The sequence below is a fragment of the Hyla sarda genome, chromosome 6 (genome assembly GCF_029499605.1).
Source record: "Hyla sarda isolate aHylSar1 chromosome 6, aHylSar1.hap1, whole genome shotgun sequence".
Taxonomy (NCBI): Eukaryota; Metazoa; Chordata; class Amphibia; order Anura; family Hylidae; genus Hyla; species Hyla sarda.
Window position 1 is genome coordinate 130,778,699 of NC_079194.1, and position 24,391 is coordinate 130,803,089.

General features: G+C 44.7%; 1 protein-coding gene across 1 annotated transcript; it reads right to left on the reverse strand.

Moving 5' to 3' along the window:
• Positions 1-628: 628 nt before the first annotated feature.
• Positions 629-24,380, reverse strand: ARL8B (ADP ribosylation factor like GTPase 8B). The gene is made up of 7 exons (XM_056525017.1): positions 24,125-24,380; positions 22,186-22,266; positions 18,759-18,832; positions 6,463-6,556; positions 5,558-5,625; positions 4,549-4,619; positions 629-4,462 (listed from the first exon to the last, which is right to left on the reverse strand). Exons 1-7 carry the CDS (start codon positions 24,245-24,247, stop codon positions 4,413-4,415), a joined length of 561 nt encoding a protein of 186 aa, XP_056380992.1. The 5' UTR covers positions 24,248-24,380; the 3' UTR covers positions 629-4,412.
• Between the last annotated feature and the right edge of the window lie 11 nt (positions 24,381-24,391).

Consider the following 24,391-nt stretch of genomic DNA (forward strand, 5'->3'; position numbering starts at 1 on the left):
AAAGATCTAAGACGAAAAAAAAAATCATTGTGCGACAAAATAAAAAAAATAAAAAAACATTTTGTAAGTTTTGGGGGCGTCCGTTTCTACGCAGTGCATTTTTCAGACTTATCACTTTTTATTCATTTTTTTATGTATAAAAAGTGACCAAAAATAAGCTGCTTTGGACTTTGGAATTTTTTGACGTGTACGTCATTGACCGTGCGGTTTAATTAATGATATATAGTTCGGACATTTATGCACGCAGAAATACCACATATGTTTATATTTATTTTTATTTACATAGTTTTTAAAGGGGTATTCCAGGCCAAAACTTTTTTTTTTTATATATCAACTGGCTCCGGAAAGTTAAACAGATTTGTAAATTACTTCTATTAAAAAAATCCTAATCCTTCCAATAGTTATTAGCTTCTGAAGTTGAGTTGCTGTTTTCTGTCTAACTGCTCTCTGATGACTCATGTCCCGGGAGCTGTGCAGTTCCTATGGGGATATTCTCCCATCATGCACAGCTCCCGGGACGTGACATCATCATTGAGCAGTTAGACAGAAAACTTCAGAAGCTAATAACTATTGGAAGGATTAAGATTTTTTAATAGAAGTAATTTACAAATCTGTTTAACTTTCCAGAGCCAGTTGATATATATAAAAAAGGTTTTGCCTGGAATACCCCTTTAAAAAAAAAAAATAGGAATAGGGGGGTGATTCAAACTTATTAGGGAAGGGGTTAAATCACATTTATTAACTATATTTTTTACACTTTCTTTTTGCAATGTTATAGCCCCCATAGGGGACCATAACATGCAGTACATTGATTGCAGACACTGATCAATGCTATGCCATAGAATAGCATTGATCAGTGTTATCGGCACTCCACTGCTCCTGCCTGGATCTCAGGCACAGAGCAGTGAATCGACAATCTGACAACGAGGAGGCAGGTAGGGACCTTCCGCGTGTCCTAACGGCTGATTGGGACACCGATCAGCCCCGACTGAGCTGCAAGGAAGGTTTTACTTTCACTTTAGACGCAGCAGTCAACTTTATGCGTCTGAAGAGTTAATACTGGGCATCATCGTGATCGGCGATGTCCGGTATTAGCTGCCGGGACCGACCCTTTATATCACGGGAGCCGACGCAAGACGTAAATATACATCCTGCCTCGTTAAGGGGTTAATATAATGTTTCCTATGTAATAGAAAAATCAGCCACTAGGTGGCGCTGTTCTGTACAGAGCCTCACTGAAAGCTGCACAGAGCCTAAGGTCTTCTATTCATCACAGCACTGCAAAGATGTGAGGGCAGAAGTGGTCCCCCAGCAGGCTTCAGTGATGTCATGTCTGCTAGGAAACGGCCACTTTCTCCTGCTGGGAGATTGCACTATGTGAGCAAGAAGAATGGTAAGATATAGAGCTTTTTAAAGCTGTGATTTTTTTTTTTTTTTTTACGGCGGAAGGGGTGTTAGGAGTAGTTAGAGATAATAGCCTGAGTTAGTTTACAAAAGTTTATTTGGTGACAGGTACTCTTTAATGCTCTGGATTCAGTCATACAGCCTTGTGTTGTAATCCTAGTACAGATTTTTACTAGTTACTGGTGAGGCAAGAATGATGACCAAGAAAGCACAGAGGGAAGTCAATGTATTTAGCAATAGTTCTAGGAAAGAACATTTCAGTTAAAAGGAACCAGTCATAACCTTGCTGTCAGAATTCAGAGTCATCAGGATGGTCCCAAAAAGCTTCTCCCCACTCTACCAGTCTTGGTTGGCTGGAGGGGGGAGACAGGCACAAACCACAGGTACCATCTGGATGGCTTGTAATTCTGGCTGTGTGAAGGTGATAACTAGTCCCATTTACAAATGACAGTGACCCCTCAAATTACAATATTAACTGGTTCCAGGATGACATTGTAAGTTGAAACCATAGTATGTTAAGACTATAATACCTGGTAAATGAAAACCTGGTAAATGGTTCTGAAGCCACCAAAATGTTATGCAAAAAAAGGAAAAATTGATAAATAAAAATAAGCAGATAACTAATATAGATAAAGCAAGTCCTTACATATAAAAGTAAGAAAGATCTGCTGGGAGCTGTAAATCACTATATTTAGAAGACAGGAGCTTCTTCAGTGTTCTGTACAGAACACAGTGTCCTAAAAAAGTGCAATGGAGCTGCACTCACCTGGTGTCCAAAGGAGCAGCAAACTGTGGCACAGGTAAAGAGTACAGAACATGTAATACCTCCCTGTACTGTAGGAAGGTACTTCCAGACAGCCAGTGCATGCACTTCAGTAATACAGGAGTTTTATCAGTGAAATGCCCATTCTGATTTCTCAGATCTTCCAGCCATTGGTTTCAAGTTACAATGGTCCAGAAATGACCATTGTATGCTGAAAATATTGTAACCTGTGGCCATTGTAAAAGTTGAAGGACAACTGTACGGTGCTTTCTTATAATGTACTGATCCTCTGAATCATGTCTCCAACTCCAATCACACTGAGCTGTAATCACTACTCTGTTGACTATCCTTTAAAATGAATTGGGAATCAATATTCCCTGGCTGTGCTGCATTGCAAGACATGCAGGGGGTCTTTGCAATGGTTTTCATACCTATTCCCCACAGTGCTGTGCTTCACATCAGTGGACAGTGTATGGTGTAAACACTATAGAGGGAGGTTTATCAAAACCTGTTCAGAGGAAAAGTTTTGCCCATATTGCTTCTTTTATTTTTCAGAGGCCATTTCGATGATTGGTTGCTATGGGCAACTCAGCAACTTTTCCTCATGACAGGTTTTGATAAATCTTCCCCTGTATCCCTAAGATGCTAGAGTTGCTGGAGGCTGTGAGGTTAGGCAGCGTAAGAGTCAATGGGAAAACAGATGATTTCTAAATTCAGTTCTGGGTGTGACTTGAGCCAAAATTATGTAACTCAAGATCAGTACTGCAAACATTTGCAAACTTACTAAAAGTGACATTCAGATGTAAATGATTCAAAATGTACCTATACCTGTAAGTTAGAAGCCCTCTTTACTCAGCAACAGGCTCCAGTTGTGTGCAATTCCTCCATTTTAGCTTGCTTTTAGAACTCCTTAAAGCTGAAACATCCTGGTTCTGTGGAGATCTTCTATTACTCAGGCACAAGGAAAAGGCAAAAAGAAAACATGAATAGCAGCAGCAGTGTAAACTAAAGCAAAGTCTCTGTGTAGTCACAACTACAGTATTGCGGGAAGGGAAACATACCGTGGGCTTGCAAAGGTGGGAAGGGATTAGCTAACTCTTGGGCTTAGAATGAAAGATGGAGCTGATCAGAGCTGCTGTTGAGGAGATGCAGCCCCTCTCCAGTACCTAGTGGAAGGACATAAAGAATTTTCTGCAGTTCAAAGCCTCTATCTCCCCATCTTGAATGATCTGTGGACTAAGGGGTATGTAATCCTCTGAGCGGAATGCGCTGCTCTACAACCACAGTCTGAAGGTGGATGGCCGGAACAGGTGACTGACCATGTTGCTGTAGTGCTGACTCTTTACATTGGCTCCAGGCTGACTCTTTACATTGGCTCCAGGCACCTATTTCAGGTGTCCACCCTGCTCCCCAGTCTACTTTGGCATCTTTATATAAAATAGACGTCTTTAAACTTTGGATGAAACCATGAAGAGAAAACCAAAAGACTCCAGAAGAACGCAGTCAGTAAGATGTCTACAAATCCACACACGCATGGATGGTTCCTACAGCTTAGATGATTTTAGGAAGTTTTGAAGATTAATTATTGAGGTGAAAAGCAGCAAGAAATCTCTCAAGACCATGGTGCAAAGAGCAGACATGAAGGCACATCTGTGTGTGGAGGAGAGCAAGGCAACCCTTGGTGCTGACAGAAGGACCCGGCATGGGAAACATTAGATTAGAATAGGGCAATGGACAACCAGATGAATGCAGACAATCCTTGAAATCATAAAAAATTAGTCATTGGGAAGCCTGAAGACCCAAACAGGACCTCCTGGAGAAACCGTATTTGTGGAGACATCAGGGGACGTCTGCAGGTGGGATTACAATGCAAGAAGAGAGATATGTAGGTCTTGAAGACAGGTAAGATTTAGGGTGAGCCACAGGACATCACTGCAGGATGAATCAGTCATAGAAAGAGGAATATATTCAGCAGGATGGGTAGAATGTAAGGTTGCAGCTTGAGCATAGGCCAGTAACGTTTGTATGCCAAGGTAGAGCAGGAAACAAAGACATGACCCTGGATGGAGAACTGCAGTATATCTTCAAGAAGATGGGCACCATGGTGTGCCTTCTGCTACCACATAACAGTGTAAATAACATATGTCCCTAGAAACAGGGCAGGGAGATAGAGAGCCTGTCCTGGGGAAGGGCAGGGAGGGCATGTTCCATAATATAGAGCAGCAGTTAATATGACCAAGCTCTCTTAGCTACGGCGCGACTTGGAGTGCTGGATTAGCCACTGCAGGGTGATATCTGAGGAGAGAGAGTCAATAAGTGAGAGTCTACAGCACCAGCACACAGTACTGCAGACAGTATGGCACAGTCTTCCACAGTCTTACCTATGTTATCTTTTTCTTTGCAGGAAATGGAATAGCAGCAGATTTCCCTGTCCTGGATCATGGCAAGGTGCCTGCATGAAGAAAGCGCTAGTCAGTGCCATCCTTGTAAAACTCATAATAACTGAATACTTCTCCCTGCTCGTTCAAGTTATCGAAGCAGCTCTTAGCAATAAGACACGAACCAATCAAAACGTTTTACATGTTTCTGTGGCATGTCAAAGTTTTTCTTACAGGACACTTTAAAATCTGCAGTGTGTCAGCAAGGATGTGTTACAGATTTTCCCCATGACCTTAAATATAAAAATAAAACTCCACAACATGTTTCTTGTCTGAGGAGAAAAGACTTTCCAAGTCCCCCGACCAGTCTCTGGTTTCTGTCACCGTTTGCATCAGACACGTTAAAGTCAAAACGTCATTGCTGGAGACGGAAGAACAGAGACTAGTGGGCAAATGGGGAAGCCACAGCGCATAAGCATTGGGTTATAGGTTAGGCAAGTATGTGAAAGATGGAGCTGATCAGTCTTTAAACTTATGTGATAGTCTTAGGGGCTTAAGGAATGCCATCTAAGTACTCTCACTTTGCTATGCAAGTAAAAAGGGAATTACATCTATTATTAAATCTTCTGTTTCAGACTAGATAGAGGCTGAGAGTAGAACAGGTCCATACCAATATGTGTTCCCTGTTATCAGCTGTTTCAAGCTGGGGAGGATTTGACTGTGGGCCAAGTAAACAATCTTTTGCTGCCTGTTATTAGCAATTTCTAGCTGTGGAGGGAATGACTGTAGTGTCAGAATTCTCTTTGTACCCCACAATCACTTGTTTATGTCATCTCTGTCTCTGATTTGTCACCAGAATGCAGGTCCTATTACCATAGCCTGGCAGGTTATAATCAGATCCCAGAGATCCTGGTGAACGGAAGACATTAGGGAATCATTTATTACACAATTGTCTACCATGATCTTTATATTATCTCCCAATCCAGTCTACTCTATGAAGTTTAATGATTACATTTTCTCGATCAGCTGCCGCTCATCCAGTGCGCTCGGGAGGTCTCTCTTATTTCCCAGAACCAGAACCTGCCAACAGATATTACATCAGGTTAGCAGTCACAATACAGAATATCAGACATTGCACAAATCCCTGCATTACCTGGAACCTATTGCAAGACCATGTGGGGAGATGGAGAAGCATATTATGAGACATGGAGACTTTATAACAGAAGGGCTTCTTTTTGGTTATAGAAATGGACAGAACCACAATAACTATTATTGTTCGTAAGACATCAGCCCAAGAACGGCCACTTTTAAAGAGGCATTTAATGTATGATGAAAAATCTTTTTCCTTTCTGATATATTGTGTGCTTTTCTTTCCTTGCCATTCTCAAGAACACTGCATGCCATCAGTGAATGGTTTAAAAACAAAACAAAAAAAAAACTTTAAAGACTCAATTCTCTACAGACCATATATTTCTCACAGAGAGAATGTGTTACAATTGTTCTTAACCTACATAAACTCGTGTGAGCTAAACCACCCGGGCATCACTGTAATACATTTTTATCAGGGCAGGAGAAAGACTTAATATTTCATAGGACTGTATAGAATGGATACTTGGAACTATAACAGTAGTAGGTCTGTACAAAGTTTCAGCATACATCCATTCACTAACAGCAAACAGATTGTAACAACAGCAAGGGACTGAAACAAGTTTATGAAAAAATTGTGAAATTTTTTATTGTTCAGGAGGAGTCACTAGAGCAGTGTTTTCCAACCATTGAGCCTCGAGCTGTTGCAAAACTACAACTCCCAGCATGCCTGGACAGCCTTTGGCTACGAACACACTGGTTGGGAAACAATGCACTCGACAATGATGAGTACAAGGTAGACAGGTATGGATCTATCTACTGGACACGTACCGGTATACCCTGCAACTGAGGTTTATCCAGCAGGTTGTGCAGTTCATTACGAGACGCCTCTATCTTCTCATTGTCAGCTGCGTCCACCATGTAACTGTAGAGGAAGAAAGTCACAGAGATTAGTTTGTTAGGCTCTGTACACACTACATTCATTGGCTTCCTCAGATGTATATGCTCAAGTACAAATCTGATGGAAGACTGTTATTGACACCAGTGTACGGTATCAGTCACAGACAGACTCCCATTGTAAACAAACATTTTTGCAGCGTGTACAAAAAGGCTATGTTCACACAGCTGAATTTCCAAGTGGAATTCCGCAGAATGTTCAGCTGATTTTAATGGGATTCTGTACATGATGTGGAAATCCAGATTCCAGCGGATTTCTCTCAGAAATTCTGAGATGGTGGATTTCCGAACTGTTCTAACGACTACCGGTACTATTATATGTGCGGAATGTCCGCCCGGAAATAACCTTGTGAAAATGAACAAACAATTTTTACTGCAGGTTTACTAATTTAGATGCAATGACAGGAAGGGCTGCAGCTGGCTTCTCACTGACCAGACTAAATGCAACACAACAGCCTATGCCCTTTAGGATAGATTCACACTACGGTATTACCAAGTGTAATTCCGCTTAGAAAATACACTTGGAAATTCCAGTGCAGCAGAATCCTATTACTGTCAATGGGATTCCGCTGCATAGTGCACAATGCGGAAATTCCACCATTGAAAGAATGATCTAGGTCAATTTATGCGCAGTCCTAGGGCCAAGTGATTCTGTTGACTGCGGGTATAAGGGCTTGGTTTTGGAAGGATTACTTTTTTTTTAGGGTAGGATTACGCATTGTATTCTCCTATGAGCAGACACATAGGACTGTTTGAACAATGAGGTTTGGAGGCGGGTCCATGCCTCACAGTCTCGTCTGCATGCTGGCCACACCTTTTGCATTCACTTCCAGGCAGTGGAAGAGAGAGGGGGTGTCTGGTAACTATAAAAGAAAGTATACTAAGTGATTGTCTGAGCTATTGATTGTGTGTCTGTATACAAGATTGTGAAGTATACAAGTAAGTGTAAGTATAAAAGTGAGAGGGACTTAAAATTAAGGGACTTTAAATTCAGGGAGTTTAATTGAAATATTAGATTTTTAATTTTTTTACTAAATTTTTGCAATCCCCAAATCTAGTATGGCCTCCGTTTTGGAAAAGGCAGTCCAGTGTGCATCTTGCACGATGTATGCAATCCTTGAACAGCAGTTTGAGGGTGCATATTGTGCGAGATGTGTGCGAGTTGTTCATTTGTAAGCCCAGATCCTTGATCTAAAGGAGCAACTGCCAACACAGATGCATTTTCAACTTGGAGAGGAGTCTCCTGCTCACTGAGAAATCACTCTCTAAGGTAGAGGTGGGGGAAGGTGCAGGACAGTCAGGCAGTTAGCTGGGATACCGTTAGAAAACGGGAGTAGAGGGAAAGTGTTCGGGAGGCTAGTCGTGATCTGGCACACCTCAAGTTTGCCCGGTTGGCAGATAAGGGGGATGCCATTTCAGAGCTAGCAGTACTGCAGCAGGACTATGCCTCTGACCGCCAGGGGGGTGTCTTCTCCAGTAAGGAGGGAGGGAGGAGTGCAGAGCAGGCCAGACAAGTACTGGTAGTGGGGGACTCTATTAGGGGGACAGACAGGCCGATCTGTCACATAGACCGGGATTGCCAAACAGTGTGTTGCATTCCTGATGTTCGAGTTCGGCACATTGCGGATCGGGTTGACAGGTTGCTGGATGGGGCTGGAGAAGACCCAGCAGTCATGGTACATATTGGCACCAATGACAAAGTAAGAGGTAGGTGGAGTGTCCTTAAAAGTGATTTCAGGGACTTAGGCCACAAGCTTAAGACAAGGACCTCCAAGGTAATATTTTCTGAAATATTACCAGTACCACGAACCACACCAGAGAGGCAGCGGGAGATCAGGGAAGTAAACAAGTGGCTCAGAAGCTGGTGTAGGAAGGAGGGGTTTGGGTTCATGGAGAACTGGGCCAACTTCGCTGTCGGATACCAGCTCTACCGTAGGGACGTGCTGCACCTCAATGGGAAGGGTGCAGCTGTGCTTGGGGAGAAGATGGCTAGAAGGGTGGAGGAGTGTTTAAACTAGGGACTGGGGGGAAGGGAACCTACAGCAAAGAGGGGGAAGGTAGTATAGATAGAGAGGGTGGACTTATTAATGTACCTGGGGGTGGAGCGTAAGGAGGGGCTAGAATAGTTAATAGGGATAGGCTTCATAGGAAGAAAAAACATACATCTTTGAATTGCATGTTGACTAATGCCAAAAGCCTGTCCAATAAAAGAGGAACTGAAGTGGTTGAGGTCTGAGGAAAATTATGACATAGTGGGTATAACAGAGACTTGGTTGGACGATAGCTGTGACTGGGCGGTCAACATACAGGGTTATAGTATATTCAAGAAGGATCGGACAAAACGGAAAGGGGGAGGAGTTTGTCTATGTGAAATCGAGTCTGAAGGTCGCACTGTGGGAGGATATATGGAAGGGAAATGATAATGTGGAGTCATTATGGGTAGAAATATATGGAGATAAAAAAATAAATTCTGATAAAATAAAAGGGTCAGAAATAAAAGAAAACCAATATGGATGAATAAAAATGTTAAGGGGGCAATAAACGACAAAAATAAAGCATTTAAACTATTAAAACAGGACGGCAGTGAAGAAGCATTAAAAAGCTATAGAGGAAAATTTAAAATATGTAAAAAACAGATAAAAGCTGCAAAAATAAAGACAGAAAGACTCATTGCCAAAGAGAGTAAAACTAGCCCAAAAATTTCCTTTAAAAGGGATTATCTAGGAAAAAATTTTTTTAATATATCAACCGTCTCCAGAAAGTTAAACAGATTTGTAAATGACTTCTATTAAAAAATCTTAATCTTTTCAGTACTTATGAGCTGCTGACTTTGAGTTGTTCTTTTCTGTCTAAGTGCTCTCTGATGACACCTGTCTCGGGAACTGTCCAGATTAAAGCAAATCCCCATAGCAAACCTCTTCTACTCTGTGCAGTACCCGAGACAAGCAGAGATGTCAGCAGAGAGCACTGTTGCCAGACAGAAAAGAACAACTCAACTCAATTATTGGAAGGATTAAGATTTTTTAATAGAAGTAATTTACAAATCTGTTTAACTTTCTGGTGCCAGTTGATATATATAAAAAAAAAAGTTTTTTCCTGGAATACCTGGATCAACTCAGTAGGGACTCATTAGGGTTATAGGTTGAACTCTGGTCTTTTTTTCAACCTTATGAACTATGTTACAAACCTCACTGCACACAAAGGGCAGCTGCGGGTAGCCCTGTGAGTCTGTTGATAGAATAATACTCAAGAGTATTTCCGAGTGTGCAGCGGATTTTGCACAGCGTGAAATACAGTTTTGGTTAACATATAGGAGGTAACTTATGATTTCCTGTGCCAACGGAGAACAGCAAGTTAAAAATCAAAAATGTTAGCAAAAAAAAAAGCCGGTAATTACTCACTGGTAATTTTGTTTCCCCGAGCCATGACAGCACCACCTGAGTGAGGGACTCCGCCTCTAGGTACAAGAAACCTGAGGATAAAAAGAAGAACCCTCCTCCTCAGCCTCAGTGAGTTTCAGAGACCCGAAGAGCCTTCTTAATTAGTAAGCATAACATAATTGAAGAAAGACAAAAAGAAGTGGACCCCCACTGCGTGTGGAAATAACACCTGAGAACATAGGGTGGGAATGCCCTGGTGCTGTCATGGCTCGGGGAAACAGAATTACCGGTGAGCAATTACCGGCTTTCCCGGTCGCCATGACAGCACCACCTCAGAGAATATCAGAGAAGAACCAATTAGGGTGGGATAACTGACTGCAAGACCTTGCGACCAAAAGAAAGGGAAGAAGAACTCCCAACGTTCACCTGGTAGTGGCGAAAAAAAAGTATGAGGTGAAGACCAGGTAGCTGCCCTGCAGATCTGATCTATAGAAGCACCCCTTCTTTATGCCCAAGAGGCGGCTACAGCTCTGGTTGAGTGGGCTCTAAGACCAACTGGGGCAGGTAAAACTGACAGTGAATAAGCCAAACTAATAGCCTGTTTAATCCACCTAGACAGGGAATTACCACTAGCTCTCTTGCCCCTATTTTTTCCTGCAAATTGAATAAAAAGAGCATAACAATTTCTGAAATCCCTAGTCCTTTCTAGATATTCAAGGACTCTCTGTCATTGGAAGGATTGCAACAAAATGACGGAAGCCCAATTTCTTGTGATAGATGGAAAGTGGAAACAATTTTAGGAAGATAGGCAGGATCAGGGAGAAAAACCATACTATCTTCCAAAATCTTTGTATAAGGTTCCCCACTGGATAAGGTTGAAAGGTCTCCTACCCTCCTAGCAGTGGTAACTGCTACTAAAAGTACAGTTTTAAGAACTACATTTTTTGGAGGAATGACATCTAAAAGGTTCAAAAGGTTCTGATAGGAATACATTCAATACTAAAGAAAGATCCCACAAGGGAACTTTTGGGACCCTAGAAATAGAAAGCCTTTTGTGTGCCTTAAAAAATCTTATTACCCAGGGGTGATCTGCAATTTTGGTGTTATATAGAGCTCCTAAAGTAGACACCTGAACCTTTGAAATGGCAACTTTTAGACCCTTATCCAGACCTGATTGCAAAAATTTAAGATTTTTGGGATGTCCGGAACAGATTTTGCAGAAAAAGGTTGGTTGAGAAAAGTCAAAAAAAGTCTTCCAAACTCTGAAATAGATCTGGTTAGTTATTGCTTTCCTGGTGGCCTGTAAAGTAGTTATTACAGTATCTGAAATACCTTGGTCCCTGAGTACCATGCTCCCGAATGCTAAGCCGTCAGGTGGAGACTTTTCACATGCGGATGAGACACTGGACCCGGAGTTAGAAGGTCTGGCAGTTCCGGAAGGACCCAGGGATCCAACAGTGACAGCTCTCTCAGAGCTTAAAACCAGGCCCTGCGTGGTCAGAAGGGAGCTAACAAGATTACTCAGGTTCTCTCCATTCTTATTTTCTTGATTATTCTTGGAAGTAACTGAAGAGGAGGGAACATGTACACTTGTTCCCATTTACAGCGCTGTGTTAGATCGTCCACTGCACAAGGTCTGTCCTTTGGATTTAAAGAGCAAAATTTTTGCACCTGTCTTGTAGCGACTAGATCTATTTCTGGCAATCCCCAAAGACAGCATATTTGTGTGAAAACTTCTGGTTTTAATCTCCACTCGCCGTGATGTAATTGTTAGCGACTCAGGTAGTCCGCTTTTGTATTTAAAGTCCCTTTCAAGTGCACAGCAGACAAAGAATGGAGACATGGTTCTGCAAAGTAATAACTTCTCTCTCAAGTCTGCAAAAGCGACTTGCTTCTTGTACTGCCCTGGCGGTTTATGACCGACACTGTAGTAGAATTGTCGGAAAAGATCTTTTTATTTTCCCGGTACAGCTGGTGTTGCGCTTCTTTTAGAAAATAGACTGCCAGAAGTTCTTTTGCATTTGAAGAGAGAGAAGACTCTAAAAACTTAATTCTCCAGTATGCGCCCCTCATCCCTAGGGGATTGCATCTGTTGTGAGAATTTTTGGACTTTCTAGGACCCAGCCTAGGCCTTTTCTCAGATTGTTTTCTAATAACCACTAGAGAAGCGAGTTCTTGGTTTTGTGAGACAGGGGAAACATTTCGTCTAGACTTTCTACTTCACCGTTCCAACAGCTGAGTAGATTTTCTTGTAGAGCCCTTGAGTGGAATTGAGCCCAAGGCACTGCTTGGATGGCGAAGTAAATAGACCCAACAAAGACATCCCCTTTCATATGGAAATGGACTGGAAAGTCATTACTTCCCTCACTGTGTTTTGGATTTTTTGAATTTCTGGTCTGAAAAAAAAGACCTTTGTTGTTGAGAATCTAAGATTATACCTAGAAAGAGTTTTTTTTTTTTTTTTCTGGGACCAGGGATGACTTTCCCCAATTTATAATCCAATCTAACTTTTTTAGGATGGCAATAGTGTGATTTAAAATCTCTGTGACTTGTTTTTCTGACTGCCCATCCAAAAGGAAATCATCTAAGTACGGGATGAATAAGCCTAACCCTTCTTGGATGTGTGCTGCCATCTCAGATATTATTTTGCTGAAAACTCTGGGGGCTACAGCTATTCCAAATGGCAAGGCCCTGAATTGAAGGTGAGCAAGTCCTGTTTCTAATTTTATGGCTATGCGTAAATACTTCTGGTAGTCTGGATGTATTGGGGCATGTAGGTACACACCATTTAGGTCTATAGAGACCATAAAGCAGTCTTTTGTTCACAGGTTCACTGTTGATTTTAGTGTCTCCATTTTGAATTTTCTGTAGACTAGGTACTGGTTTAGAGGTTTTAGATTTATGATGGTACGGTATTTTCAGTTTTTCTTTTTTTACCAAAAAGAGGGTAGAATAAAAACGTAACCTTATTTCTTCTTCCTGCTTTTCTAGTAGGGACAGGACTTCTTTTTGAAGTGCTACTAAACCTGTTGGTCCTGAGTGACTTGATGTCACCCTTAGGTGAGTCGGTGGGAGACTGAGAAACTCCAGGCGGAGACCATCTTTTAACCTCTTAAGGACCCAGGACGTACGGGGACGTCCCCGCACCCTGGGCCTTAAGGACCCAGGACGTCCCCGTACGTCCTGGCGTTTTCCGGTCTCTGCCGCTCGCCGGGCAGAGATCGGAACTGGATGCCTGCTGAAATCCTTCAGCAGGCATCCAGGGCAAACGCCGAGGGGGGCCATGTAGGCCCCCCATGTCGGCGATCGCCTCAAAACGCAAGGGAAATCGCCCTTGCGATCTGCGGCGATACCGGGCTGATCGGGTCTCTGGGACCCGACCGCCCGGTAATTTCGCATGATCCCGGCTGTCACAGACAGCCAGGACCATGCTGAAGTATCGGAGCGAGGTGGCAAGCCGGCCACCTCCTCCGATCCCCTGCGATCTGTCGGTTAGTGAACCGACCAATCGCAGGAGGGGGGGCGGTTACTTCCTCCCGTCCTGCCCGGCCCCTGAAAGTCCGGAGAGGACGGGAGGAAGACCGGAGGACGCGGCGGGGGACGGGGGAGTGCTGGGGACCGGCCCCGGTACTTACCTCGTCCCTGAAGACCCGGATCCCGGCGAGGAAGATGGCGGCGGCGGCGACAGGTGAGTAGATCTTCAGCCGCGGTCGGGCCCTTTACAGCAATGCACGTCGCCGTAAAGCGACATGCATTGCTATAATAGGACCCTGTAAACTACAACTCCCAGCATGCCCAGACAGCCCTTGGCGTCTGGGCATGCTGGGAGTTGCAGTTTTGCAACATCTGGAGGTCCACAGTTTTTGGACCACTGTGCCCTTCCAGATGTTGCAAAACTACACATCCTCAGCATGCCCTTACTGTCCAGGCATGCTGGGAGTTGTAGTTCTGTAACATCTGGCCCTTCAGATGTTGCAGAACTACAACTCCCAGCATGCCTGGACAGTTTTGGCATACTGGGAGTTGTAGTTTTGCAACATCTGGAAGGGCACAGATTGGGAACCACTGTATTAGTGGTCTGCAAACTAGTCCTCCAGATGTTGCAAAACTACAACTCCAAGCATGCTGGGAGTTGTAGTTCGGCAACATCTGGCTCTAAAGATGTTGCCGAACTACTACTCCCAGCATGCCTGAGAATGTTTGGGAGTTGTGGTTTTGCAACAGCTGGAGGCACACTGGTTGGGAAACATTGTTTCCTAACTCAGTGTTTCCCAAACCGTGTGCCTCCAGCTGTTGCAAAACCACAACTCCCAAACATTCTCAGGCATGCTGGGAGTAGTAGTTTTGCAACAGCTGGAGGTCCCCCCCCTGTGAATGTACAGGGTACACTCACATGGGCAGGCGGCTTACAGTGAGTATCGGGCTGCAAGTTTGCAATGCAGCAAATTTTGCGCGGCAGCTCAAACTCGCTGTAACCCCCCCGCCCGTGCGACTGTACCCTAAAAACACTACACTACACTTACACAAAATAAAATAAAAAGTAAAAAACACTACATATACACATACCCCTACACAGCCCCCCTCCCCAATAAAAATGAAAAACACCTGGTACGCCACTCTTTCCAAAATGGAGCCTCCAGCTGTTGCAAAACAACAACTCCCAGTATTGCCGGACAGCCGTTGACTGTCCAGGCATGCTGGGAGTTTTGCAACAGCTGGAGGCACCCTGTTTGGGAATCACTGGCGTAGAATACCCCTATGTCCACCCCTATGCAAATCCCTAATTCAGGCCTCAAATGCGCATGGCGCTCTCACTTCGGAGCCCTGTCGTATTTCAAGGCAACAGTTTAGGGTCACATATGGGGTATCGCCGTACTCGGGAGAAATTGACTAACAAATCTTGGGGGGCTTTTTCTCCTTTCACCCCTTATGAAAAGGTGAAGTTGGGGTCTACACCAGCATGTTAGTGTAAAAAAAATAAACTTTTTACACTAACATGCTGGTGTTGCCCTATACTTTTCATTTTGACAAGAGGTAAAGGGGAAAAAAGCCCCCCAAAATTTGTAACGCAATTTCTCCCGAGTACGGAGATACCCCATATGTAGGCGCAAAGTGCTCTGGGGGCGCACAACAAGGCCCAGAAGGGAGAGTGCGCCATGTACATTTGAGGTGATTTGCACAGGGGTGGCTGATTGTTACAGCGGTTTTGACAAATGCAAAAAAAAAAAAACCCCACATGTGACCCCATTTCGGAAACTACACCCCTCACGTAATGTAATGAGGGGTGCAGTGAGAATTTACCCCCCACAGGTGTCTGACGGATCTTTGGAACAGTGGGCTGTGCAAATAAAAAATGTTGTACAGCCCACTGTTCCAAAGATATGACAGACACCAGTGGGGGGTAAATGCTCACTTTACGCCTTCTTACGTTCCTCAAGGGGTCTAGTTTCCAAAATGGTATGCCATGTGGGGGTTATTTTGCTGTCCTGGCACCATAGGGGCTTCCTAAATGCGACATGCCCCCCGAGCAAAATTTGCTCTCAAAAAGCCAAATATGACTCCTTCTCTTCTGAGCATTGTAGTTCGCCCGTAGTGCACTTCAGGTCAACTTTTGGGGTACCTCCATACTCAGAAGAGATGTGGTTACAAATTTTGGGGGGTATTTTCTGCTATTAACCCTTGCAAAATGTGAAATTTGGGGGGGAAACACACCTTTTAGTGATTTTTTTTTATTTTTTTTTTACGTATGCAAAAGTCGTGAAACCCCTGTGGGGTATTAAGGCTCACTTTATTTCTTGTTACGTTCCCCGGGGGGTCTAGTTTCCAAAATGGTATGCCATGTGTTTTTTTTTTGCTGTCCTGGCACCATAGGGGCTTCCTAAATGCGACATGCCCCCGAGCAAAATTTGCTCTCAAAAAGCCAAATATGACTCCTTCTCTTCTGAGCATTGTAGTTCACCCATAGTACACCTCAGGTCAACTTATGGGGTACCTCCATACTCAGAAGAGATGGGGTTACAATGTTTGGGGGGTATTTTCTGCTATTAACCCTTGCAAAAATGTGAAATTTGGGGGGAAACACACATTTTAGTGAAATTTTATTTTTATTTTTTTACATATGCAAAAGTCGTGAAACACCTGTGGGGTATTAAGGCTCACTTTATTCCTTGTTATGTACCTCAAGGGGTCTAGTTTCCAAAATGGTATGCCATGTGGGGGATTTTTGCTGTTCTGGCACCATAGGGGCTTCCTAAATGTGACATGCCCCCCAAAAACCATTTCAAAAAAACGTACTCTCCAAAATCCCCTTGTCGCTCCTTCGCTTCTGAGCCCTCTACTGCACCCGCCGAACACTTTACATAGACATATGAGGTATGTGCTTACTCGAGAGAAATTGGGCTACAAATATAAGTATACATTTTCTCCTTTTTCCCCTTGTAAAAATTCAAAAATTGGGTCTACAAGAACATGCGAGTGGAAAAAAATGGAGATTGTGAATTTTCTCCTTCACTTTGCTGTTATTCCTGTGAAACACCTAAAGGGTTAAAACGCGGACTGAATGTCATTTTCAATACTTTGGGGGGTGCAGTTTTTATAATGGGGTCATTTGTGGGGTATTTCTAAAATGAAGACCCTTCAAATCCACTTCAAACCTGAACTGGTCCATGAAAAATTGTGAGTTTGGAAATTTTGTGAAAAATTGGAAAATTGCTGCTGAACTTTGAAGCCCTCTGGTGTCTTCCAAAAGTAAAAACATGCCAATTTTATGATGCAAATATAAAGTAGACATATTGTATATGTGAATAAAAAAAAAAATTATTCGGAATATCCATTTTCCTTACAAGCAGAGAGCTTCAAAGTTAGAAAAATGCAAAATTTTCAAATTTTTCATAAAATTTGGGGATTTTTCACCAAGAAAGGATGCAAGTTACCACAAAATTTTACCACTATGTTAAAGTAGAATATGTCACGAAAAAACAATCTCGGAATCAGAATGATAACTAAAAGCATCCCAGAGTTATTAATGTTTAAAGTGACAGTGGTCAGATGTGCAAAAAAAGGCCGGGTCCTGAGGTGTAAAATGGCTGGGTCCTTAAGGGGTTAAAGAGGTATTCCAGGAATTTTTTTTATTTGACTATGCTACAGGGGCTATGAAGTTAGTGTAGTTCATAATATAGTGTCTGTACCTGTGTGTGATTGTTTTCTTTCACCCCACTATATTTTTACCAGCATACAAAATGACTGTTGTCTCGGATTTTTCCCAGCTTGCAATGCGGCCGAGACCTGACTCACTAGTCAGCTGATGACAGGGAGCCTGTCTGCTTCAATGGGTGGAGGAATCAATCTGCAACTAATGCAACAGCTGTAGGCACCCTGATTGAAAACCACAGGTCTTTTATTTCAATGGGTGGGGTGGCTGATGTGTGGGAGGGAGGCAAATGGCATTGTGGGATTTGCAGTCAACAAAACATAGGTCAAACAGGAAATACAAGTTCACAAAAAGCTAGCCACAGTGTTATGGTAATCTCATGACATAGCCATTTAGCCCCAAGACAAGCGCAGATCCTTCCTAAGCATGTCCATTACTGTCTGCCAGGTACGTGCTAAAATCACCTTATGGTGTATAACCCCTTTAAGGTGCTTAAGACCCAAGAATTGTTTGAATTTTTTTCCCACTCTGCCACAAAGTTTCTCAGTCTGCCTCCGACTCGCCCCAGACTGTCATTGCTGACTAGATTTTTTTTAGGACTTGTGGAGGCCTGGTTAAAGAGAAACCCTTTGGATTTTTTAGGAAAACCCCACCTTGGAACATCTTCAGATCTACGCCCCTGCCCTCTAGATTTTCTGTTGGGGGAAAAAATAATGCTTGGACTTACAAGCAGAAAAGGGAAACATTTTTCTTCCTGTCCCCTGCTTTTCTAAAATATTTGCTAATATTGGTCCAAACAGTAATTTTCACTCACAAGGAAGGGCACAAAGTTTGTTCTTAGAAGTGAAGTCACCAGGCCAGGTCTTTAGCTACAGAGCTCTGCGGGCAGAATTAGAAAGATCTGCAGCTCTGGCTGATAACCTAAGAGCATCTGATGATGCAAGATGCAGGCTGCTACTGCTGGCTGACTGCCACTGCGGAGGATGCTGTCCTGTGCGGCTGCCGTCTAAATACTATCAGACCGCACTTCCGCACTGAGAAACACTGGCTTCTGACGCCACATAAGGGTCTCCTGACCCTGTGACGCATATCTGGCTCCGGCTCTTCCTCCTGCATCAACCAACACCATGGAGACACGTGCAGAGGGAACAGGAGGGCTTCCTCTGTTACTCCGCCACCCACACCCGCGCAAGACCCCAGACATCAGCGCTGACCAGCAGGTAACAGGGCCGGCAAAGTGGAGCCAGACTCCAACTCCCAGACTAGGGAGACTGATCAGGACCGCCCATACCCAGAGACTACGGGGATTTAGAATAGCTCCAGCGTTCCCTCAGCATTTTATCCTACACCTGGGACAGGGACTCCTGCTCCAGACAGGCTTCCTTAGGGACAGGAAACACACAGAGGCCGAGGAGGAGGGTGGTTCTTTTTATCCTCAGGTTTCTTGTCCCAGTTGGTGCTGTCATGACGACCGTGAAAAAAGTCCAATATTTTGGTCATAAAAATATAACTGGTTAAAAAAAAGTCTGCATTATTAAATAATGTGGAGAATTGCCACATTCTTATGACCCATTCTGATTCTACCTCCTTTTACAGACAGTGGAGAAAAACAGTTGACGTGAATACAGATGATAACTTACACAATGGCATTGACACCGCGACAGTACCGCTCCCACATGCTACGAAACCGAGGCTGTCCCCCAATGTCCCAGATCTGAAAAGATAAGAAGAAAATTCAGTCCTCACATAAAGAGAGAATAAAAATACAGATTCACAAAAAGCAAGGTGGACATGTGCACAGTATAGTCATGTTGTGGCTCAGTACAACACAGTGGGGAATTTTTTAACCTGTTCATGTAATAGTGCATCCTGGGGGGAGCAAACACTGGGATCTCAAGATCAGGGACCAAAGTCACACCTCAGGATGGAGTGGCCATATGCTTGGCTGCTTCATTCCTCAGCGAGACTCAGGTTCCAATTCTTAGGATCACAGGGGGTCCCAGCAGTCTGACAGAATTTTACTTTGGAACCCCCTTTAGGGTAGGGTCACACGTGCTGTATTCTGCTGCTGTATATTTTCCTACCCATTGATTTGACTGGGTAGTAAAATATGCAGCAGCAAATATGCACCAAAATACAGTATGTGTGACCCCACCCTAAATCAATAAGTTACATGAACATTAAAGTTAAATGAACGTTAAAGAACTGCAGGGCACTCACCAATGGCGTATAAAACTTCTTCCTTTATTCCAACAAAAAGAACGGGTGCATACAGGAACGGACGGACGAAGGTGCGGTGATGACTCTACAGGCAACGGTGCCGTTTTGCGCAGCAAGCACCCTGGTGGGCCAGCCGAAGCGCTTGCTGCGCGAAACGGCACCGTTGCCTGTAGAGTCATCCCCGCACCTTTGTCCGTCCGTTCTTGTTTCTGTATGCACCCGTTCTTTTGTTGGAATTAAGAAGTTTTATACGCCAATGGTGAGTGCCCTGCAGTTCTTTTGTTCATTTATGATTACACTACTGTTAGGGCAGTGAGCACCACCTGGCAGGTGAGCTGTCGGGATTTGTCAAGCAACCACTCCTAGGGGCGGTAAGTCACCAGCAGTGCCGAGTTTATTCTTACATGCAGAAATAACAAAATTAAATTAATTATTTAAACTAAAAGAAGCCTTTTTATCACAATGTTGACAGTAAAATAAAATGTTATGGCACACTGAAGGGACAATAATGGGATCGCAAGCCAGCCCTGAAGGGGTCATTTTATTTCTTTTACAAGACCCCTGTTCGTCATGAAAGATCCCTGTTCGCTGGTGAAAGGGAACAGTTTTATCCTCACCTGATACTTCTCACTGCTACAGACAATTGTACCTAGTCTAAACAACACTTTGAGATAAATACAGCAGCTATCCATTATTGTCAGCAGCGCAAATCTCTCATGTCCTGATAGTTTGGTGCAATGTACCAGTGCAGGTAAAATCTGTCAGTCTAGCCCACTCACACTATGGAATCTTTGTATGGAGAAATTCCAGGCGGAGAGTCTATAGGCAGCAAGCCGGTACTACGTTGCTAGGATTGCTAGGATGTGCTCCATTAACTGCAACGGTGGGATTCCGTCAAAAGAATGAACATGTTAATTTTTTCAGTGGCGTGGGGAATCCAGAATTCCACTGTGCAAACGGTGCAGCAAAATTCAATTAAAAACAGGAGGAGGCTACTGCATGGAATTTCCATACAGGATTCCACTCAAAAAATTCTGAAGTGTGATTGTACCCCATGTGCACATTACCACTGAATTTTTCCATCTGTCCGGGATTTAGTGGGAGAGTCCCGATTTTTGGGTGCTGCCCCCCATATATCCTGCTTGTTACTGAGGCAGCTCCGCACTGTGAAGTATCTTTTACTGGTTGTCAGCACTAGGCCGGTGTTAGGGGGCAGCGCTTCGGCCATTCATTCATGCCTTCCTGATCTCCCTGCCTCCAGGACTCGCGGTGCGGGATGCACCCGCATGTGTGTCCCGAGCGTAACCATGAGTAACGCTTCGGCTGGAGGCGCACCCTTTCTTGTCCTCCTGTTGGCTCCGGGAGACTCACTATGCGGGGCGCTCCCACATGTAAGCCACGGACATCCCCTTACCTTCCTCTGTCCCTGGCCTCTCTGCTCCTCTGCTTCACCGGTGCACATGTCCCGTCCTTAGAGCACTTGCGCCAGCGCTGCTAGATTTAAAGGGCCAGTATGCCCTTAATTGGTGCCCTGCTTGGCGGACTCTATATTAGTCCGGCACCTCCCTAGTGTGGTGCCGGATGTTCGTGCCTTGTGCCTAAGAGAAAGCGTTACCTTGTGTGTGCCATATAGTGTTCCTGACCCTTCGCTTGTGACCTGACCATTGCCGCCTGCCTCCTGACCTTGTGCCTGTGACCTGACTACGCTCCCTTGCCGCCTGCCTCCTGACCCGTGCTTCATCTGACTTCATGTGGGCAACCTGTGTGGACAGATCGTGCCAGGTGTAGCGACCTGGGTGCCGCCTGCCGCTGCAAGTCCATCCCGCTTTGCGGCAGGCTCTAGTGAAAACCAGCGGAACCTTAGACTCCACTCCCTGGTACGGTTCAGTCATAGTCCACACAGGACAGCGGATCCACCTCTCTTCTGCCGTTACAGTAAGATCTTTACAGCAGGGAGGGTTACTACGCATACAGTACTCACAGGCTGCACACAATCCTTGGCAGTCACACTCCATACTCCCGGCATTACCGCTGAGTGATGGGAGTCATGATGCCAGGAGTACAGAGCATGACCTCTGATTGGCTGTGGCCGTGATGTGACCTTCACTCCTAAATTAAGACTGGAATGCTAAACAGAGGCAGAACGGGAGACTAACATGAGAACAGACGGTGAGGTAAGTTTGCTAATTTAATTCATTTGAGGCCTTTGAAAACGATTTTTTAAGGTGAGTAACCCCTTGAAGGCTGTTTTTACACTGTATACTGCATGTTTTCCTATTTTAACTGTATACTGTGTTATGGAATGGTGCAACAGGCTGTAACACCCTTGACAAATATGTGAATGGAGGCCAAAAAACTAACTTTTTTTTTTTTAGACAGTATGGTAAATGAGGGTCTAGGGATATCTGTATACACCATAGATTTATGGTTTATCAAAACTTGTGTAGAGGAAGAGTGGAAGAGTGGTGCATAGCATGCTTCTTTCATTTTTCACAGGACTCTTAAAAAATTAAAGAAGTGATCCGATTGATTGCTATGGACAACTGCACCACTCTTCCTCTGCACAGGTTTTGATAAATCTCCCCCTTTTCTGATGCATGAAGTAAAAAGAGGCACTAAATTAGGTGCAACAGTAACAAACCCTAGGCCATGAGAAGTCTTGGGCTAAGTTGGGTTTTCTGCCTCTGAATACAAACAGAAATATTCACTGACAGCGAGCAGAGATCCTGGAAATGGTGAGGACCCCAAAAACAAAGTATATTAAAAAGTAGCCAAATGATTCATATTACACAGATCCCTTATTGATATAGAACAAATGGCCCCTCCGCTTCTCATACATGTTCTCACCTTAATGGTGACGTTTCCTTTCGTCACCTTCCTCATGTTGAATCCGACGGTCGGTATCATGTCCTCACTGAACTGACCTGACTGGAGACAGACACAATTACTGTGAATACACTGTGCACACCAGGCCACCCTACTGTTATCTGGGCTTGTTTCTTCATTTCAGTGGGTTTCTGACTTTAAACTTTTAGGATAGGATCAGTCTTGGAGCTATTGCAGACTGGGATCTGTAGTGTGCTGCTGGCTAGGACCTGCACTTCACTAAAGGATAGGGACTGTAGACTGAAATTTTTAATACTATGCAGCCTGGGACTTGTAGTGCACTGTGGGCTGGGACCTGTACTCCATTGCAGACTGGAATTTGTAGTGCACTATTGACTGGGAACTGTAGTCCTCTAAGGGCTGACACTTGCACTTCAACATGGGAGGACCTGTAATAAAGTGCAGGTCCCAGCATCCAGTGAACTACAGGTTCTATCCTGTAGTAAAGTGCAGGCTGCCGGATGAGACCTGCACGTCACTAGAGGAAAGGACCTGTAGTTCACTGCATGTTGGAATGAGATTAGTGGCACACTGCCGGCTGGGACCTTCATTTTACTATGAGATAGGACCTGTAGTTCACTCTGCATGCTTGTCGGAGATTAGTAGTGCACTGCTGGCTGGGACCTGTAGTTCACTGCATGCTGGTCTGGGATTAGTAGTGCACTGCTGGCTGGGACCTGTAGTTCACTGCATGCTGGTCTGGGATTAGTAGTGCACTGCTGGCTGGGACCTGTAGTCCACTGCATGCTGGTCTGGGATTAGTAGTGCACTGCCGGCTGGGACCTGTAGTTCACTGCATGCTGGTCTGGGATTAGTAGTGCACTGCCAGCTGGGACCTGTAGTTCACTGCATGCTGGTCTGGGATTAGTAGTGCACTGCCGGCTGGGACCTTCACTTTACTACGGGATAGAACCTGTAGTTCACTGCATGCTGGTCTGGGATTAGTAGTGCACTGCCAGCTGGACCAGTAGTTCACTGCATGCTGGTCTGGGATTAGTAGTGTACTGCCGGCTGGGACCTGTAGTTCACTGCATGCTGGTCTGGGATTAGTTGTGCACTGCCAGCTGGGACCTGTAGTTCACTGCCTGCTGGGTCTGGGATTAGTAGTGCACTGCCGGCTGGGACCTGTAGATCACTGCATGCTGGTCTGGGATTAGTAGTGCACTGCCAGCTGGGACCTGTAGTTCACTGCCTGCTGGGTCTGAAATTAGTAGTGCACTGCCGGCTGGGACCTTCACTTTACTACGGGATAGGACCTGTAGTTCACTGCATGCTGGTCTGGGATTAGTAGTGCACTGCCGGCTGGGACCTGTAGTTCACTGCATGCTGGTCTGGGATTAGTAGTGCACTGCCGGCTGGGACCTGTAGATCACTGCATGCTGGTCTGGGATTTGTAGTTCACTGCTGGCTGGGACCTGTAGTTCACTGCATGCTGGTCTGGGATTAGTAGTGCACTGCCGGCTGGGACCTGTAGTTCACTGCCTGCTGGGTCTGGGATTAGTAGTGCACTGCTGGCTGGGACCTTCACTTTACTACGGGATAGGACCTGTAGATCACTGCATGCTGGTCTGGGATTTGTAGTGCACTGCTGGCTGGGACCTGTAGTTCACTGCATGCTGGTCTGAGATTTGTGGCACACTGCTGGCTGGGACCTGTAGTTCACTGCATGCTGGTCTGAGATTTGTGGCACACTGCTGGCTAGGACCTTCACTTTATCACCGGACAGGACCTGTAGTTCACTGCATGCTGGGACCTGGACTTCACTACAGGATAGGACTTAGAGTGTGCTGCCTGCTGGGACCTGTAGTTCTCTGTAGACTGGAATCTTTAATACTATGCATGCAGGGACTTGTAGTTTCAGAGTAGGAAGACCCCGCTGCTCCCTCTTTCCCCCTCTCACCGCTATGACATTGACAAAGGTGGTCTTCCCTGAGTGCTGCAGCCCGACCAGCGTCAGCTCCATCTCCTCCTTCCAGAACAGAGAACGGAACCAGTCCAGCAACCGAGACAGGAGGGACATCATGGTCGGTCCAGCAGGGGAGACTCCGGGGACAGCAGACAGGAGGCGCTCTGGAGCAGTGTTGGGTGGTTACAGGGGCAGCAGACACTGAGACTCACAGCAGCCTCCTCACCGGAAGCGGAAGTGTCAACCGGTGTGTGAGCCCAG

Excerpts from the sequence above, each read along its gene's own strand:
- ARL8B (XM_056525017.1), bottom strand. The coding sequence starts at position 24,247 with ATGATGTCCCTCCTGTCTCGGTTGCTGGACTGGTTCCGTTCTCTGTTC. Across the intron at positions 18,833-22,185 it reads AAGGAAACGTCACCATTAAG|ATCTGGGACATTGGGGGACA; the intron begins GTGAGAACATGT and ends TTATCTTTTCAG. Across the intron at positions 6,557-18,758 it reads CGCGGTGTCAATGCCATTGT|TTACATGGTGGACGCAGCTG; the intron begins GTAAGTTATCAT and ends CTTCCTCTACAG.